Source organism: Branchiostoma floridae, chromosome 1 (assembly GCF_000003815.2).
Source record: "Branchiostoma floridae strain S238N-H82 chromosome 1, Bfl_VNyyK, whole genome shotgun sequence".
In the NCBI taxonomy this organism is placed as follows: Eukaryota; Metazoa; Chordata; class Leptocardii; order Amphioxiformes; family Branchiostomatidae; genus Branchiostoma; species Branchiostoma floridae.
In genome coordinates this window covers 13,702,313-13,705,831 of record NC_049979.1, presented here as the reverse complement: position 1 = coordinate 13,705,831, position 3,519 = coordinate 13,702,313, and the positions used below count along the sequence as shown (strand labels likewise).

The 3,519-nt window shown below is 39.1% G+C and overlaps 1 protein-coding gene across 2 annotated transcripts in view; it reads left to right on the top strand.

The window, feature by feature from the left end:
* The window catches only part of LOC118415880 (probable glucosamine 6-phosphate N-acetyltransferase), a 5,574-nt gene continuing 2,055 nt past the window's right edge, over positions 1-3,519 (top strand). Inside the window, exons 1-4 of one of the 2 annotated variants that reach the window (XM_035820796.1) lie at positions 1-282; positions 2,082-2,235; positions 2,713-2,775; positions 3,026-3,153. In XM_035820796.1, coding sequence (XP_035676689.1) covers positions 2,088-2,235; positions 2,713-2,775; positions 3,026-3,153 — 339 coding nt within the window. In that variant the 5' untranslated portion in view covers positions 1-282; positions 2,082-2,087. Of the gene's footprint in view, positions 437-2,081; positions 2,236-2,712; positions 2,776-3,025; positions 3,154-3,519 lie in introns of both variants that reach the window. The other variant, XM_035820787.1, reaches the window with a different exon arrangement.

Genomic DNA, 3,519 nt, shown 5'->3' with positions numbered 1-3,519 from the left:
CTCGATTCAGTTTTGTGACGTTAACGGATCAACCGTAGTCAAAATATTTTCGAACTGTTGAGAGGGTCGACCGTCTCCTGTTTTCTCACTGATTGATCGGTTCGGTCTTGACTCTGTCGCTGCCACGTTGCTGGTTACCACATATATAAAGAACACCCGTGACGTTTTACCTGCCCCGCTGCGGACCGGATGTCCTGCTGACGTCTATTGACCAGGGAAATCGTTATAACAATTGACGTGGCGAAGTACGTCACCGGACAAGTGGAGTAAGTTATACTACAGGTGAGGAACAGAATCGAGTTTACTGTAGTACCAGGGTACGGTGGACTCACCAACTATCCCTACACTACTTTTCTCTACTCTACAACTACAAGTCTAATGTTTGTAGTAAGATCTTCCAACGACTAGCAAAGAAACAGTCTAGTACCTCGCCATGGTAAGTGAAATTTTCAGCACGTTATAGTGGATGATCAGGACGATAGAGATTACTAGTATACAGAGATAGGGTGATAGAACTACTAGTACATTTTTTTTCACCGTAGGGATATCAAGATATTGTATTACTAGTACATATGCCAAAACTTTAAAGGCAAGTCACTCAAGCAACTGGATATGATTTTGGAATACATAATATGTAATGTTGACATGTTGTATCTTTGATTTGTTGCCTGAAGGATTAACGTTACTCTGTTAACGTTATATATTTCATTGGTAAGTTAGTTAGATTTTTGTTTCTTCTTCTTTTCTCACTGCTAAGCCCCTATAGCAAGGATTACTAGCAGTGCACTTGGTGTAAGTTAGTAAAAAATGACCAGAACAAATAAATGTACATGTAGGATTCTAGGAAAATAAAGGTAAAAACACTTAGGAACATAAGCAAGTGATCTGCAGGTGCAAAAGAGAGCTATTTACACAATATGTACACACAATACTAGTATACAAGGACATAGATTTTTGTTTCTTTTATGGCATGGTTGAAAACAGTCACTTGTCTTCCATTAATCACAATTAACGTTACATTTTCATGGTTTTGTTGGTATTGGCCAACATATTCCTTGAATCCTGAGTAATAAGACCACAATGACAAACTGATGTTGACAAAGGAACTCATATGAATATCAATTTAAAACTTGGCACAAATACAACCTGCAAAGCATGGAAAGTAATAGATGCTCATGATTCCAGAGATAATTAATAGTTATGTCTACCCAAGGAGGTTTAAATCAAGCCTCCTTGGTCTACCCAAGTACACTAATGGTAGATATAGCAGTAGAGCTGGAATTCATGAATTTGTAATGATGATGTGACTGTACCCCATTGGTAGTTATGATGTCACACCCCTCCATGTACCCAATCAGAAGCACTGGATTGGAGGGTGTGTGTTGGGTGTGTGAGAGCTGTAAATCTCTATCAAGATCAAGAAAAGATTTTGTTCGTGTTTACTTAGACTTCATCACAATTTGAAGATTGTTGGGACAAGAGTCATACTTTCTGAATGGGTAAGAAGACTTAGAAATTCTTGGAGAGATGCAAATTATGTAATATGCTGTAAATGGGGTCTGATCGATACTCTGTAAAATTGACAAATGAACTTTATCTGCGGTTTACAATATTATAAGAATACTAACAAGATGCCTGGTACCTGTCCTCCCCCCTGCGAAAATTGTGTAACAGGTTGGAACTAGGAAAGCAACTTTTCTCCCTGCTCTGTCCTAGTATTTGAGGCATGTTCACCTCTAGGTGACCTTGTTAATCAATAGCTCTCCTGGGTGTTTGTCCAGTCAGCCCTGGTGCAACCTTAATGTTGGGAGGTAAAAACAGGGCAGGAGAGAGGAATATCTGATCACATCTATTTGAAACATAGCTCAGGTTTAGTTCTAAGGTTAATCTTTGGTTTCTCAACATTTTTTTCATCTTGGCCTGCAAACACATAACATGACATTCCTGAAAAGGTGCTGCTAGGCTGACAGCATATTTAGCAAAAACACTTGTAGCTTTGATAAAGAGAACAATTACTGAGGAAAAAGGCTGATCTATGATTTAATAATAATACATTATTGATAACCCCATGTTTCCTGCAGGGTAACATGGACCACAACTTCTTGTTTGACCCCTCTATCCTGGCTGACTTGGACTACAGCAGCTGGAAGTCATCCTTCCGCCCAGGAGTCTCCCCCCACACCCCGGGGCAGGGATTCAAAGTTAGGCCACTCTGTGCATCAGACTATGATAAAGGCAAGTAATTTCAGTCATAATACTATACCACACAGAGTAGGCATATCACCAAATTTTGTCTGTAGCTCTTGTCAGTCAACTGCACTATTTTTGTTTGAGAAGTATTTTACTGAGGAGATTTCTAACCACACTGGCAAACTGATCAGAGAATTGTGGCCCAAACCTATCCTAGTCCAAAGTTTTTACTTTCAAACCTGACAAAGTACATTCCAGAGATACTGAGTGTGTCAGAACTGCATGTAGGCATTGTAGTCAGTTTGTGATAATGTGGTATGCACACATACACAAAAACAAACACTCAAGTTTAACTAATGCATTTGTTCTGTTTTTCAAGATAAAAGGTTCAAAGCTTGTCCCAAAACAAACTTCTTGAACGTGATTCATGCTGGCTTACTGCAGTGCCCTTAAGGGTCACTAGCCCATCTGGCCCACATAACTTTTTATAAGTTACTAATGTTGTGCTTTGATCTCATACAGGGTTCTTACAAGTCCTGGCACAACTTACAAAAGTAGGGACCGTCACCAGGGAACAGTTCATGGGTAAGGAACACTATAATGCACTATATCAGTAATTTTTCTCATGATTTTGTCAAGGTTATAATTTGTTTCTCATGATTTTGTCAAGATTATGATTTGTGAACTAGGAAAAGAGTTAGGAGAATTTTGACCTCTTATAACATTGTAAACAGCACAAAGCTCTTGACACAAGCTCACTTCTAGCCTAACTAAAGATCATGGCATCCTTAAAACAATACTATATCTGTAGTTCATTGCTGCTTCTTTTTTACAGCAAGATTTAATGCCATGAAGGATGACAAGAGTTACTATGTTTGTGTGATTGAAGACCTGAACAAGAGGGAAGTCATCGGTGCAGCAACTCTGGTCATTGAACAAAAATTCATCCACAGTGCAGGAATGGTAAGTCTTGGCTACATGCCATAGGAACAGATCAGCAGAAATTTGTTCCATACTGAGCATGATGAAATCCTGATTGTTCCTCTAGTAGAGATGTTGCTAGATGGCTGGGTAATTTCTGTTTTCCATAAGTGAAATATGTAACATATATTTCTGATCTGAGAGAAGATGGTCCCATCTTAAAGCCCTCAAGAATTACCACAATCCTTTGAAAATCCTTGACCTCTACCATAACTCACTTCCAACACTTTTGTGCTGGAAGTTGGCCAACAATTGTTGCAAAAGTTTAGTCTTTCTTGCCTACATAGACCTAGCCTGGTATCCAGCCGTAATATAGCTCCCTAGTCTCTTCTCTCCTCTTTGCAATTA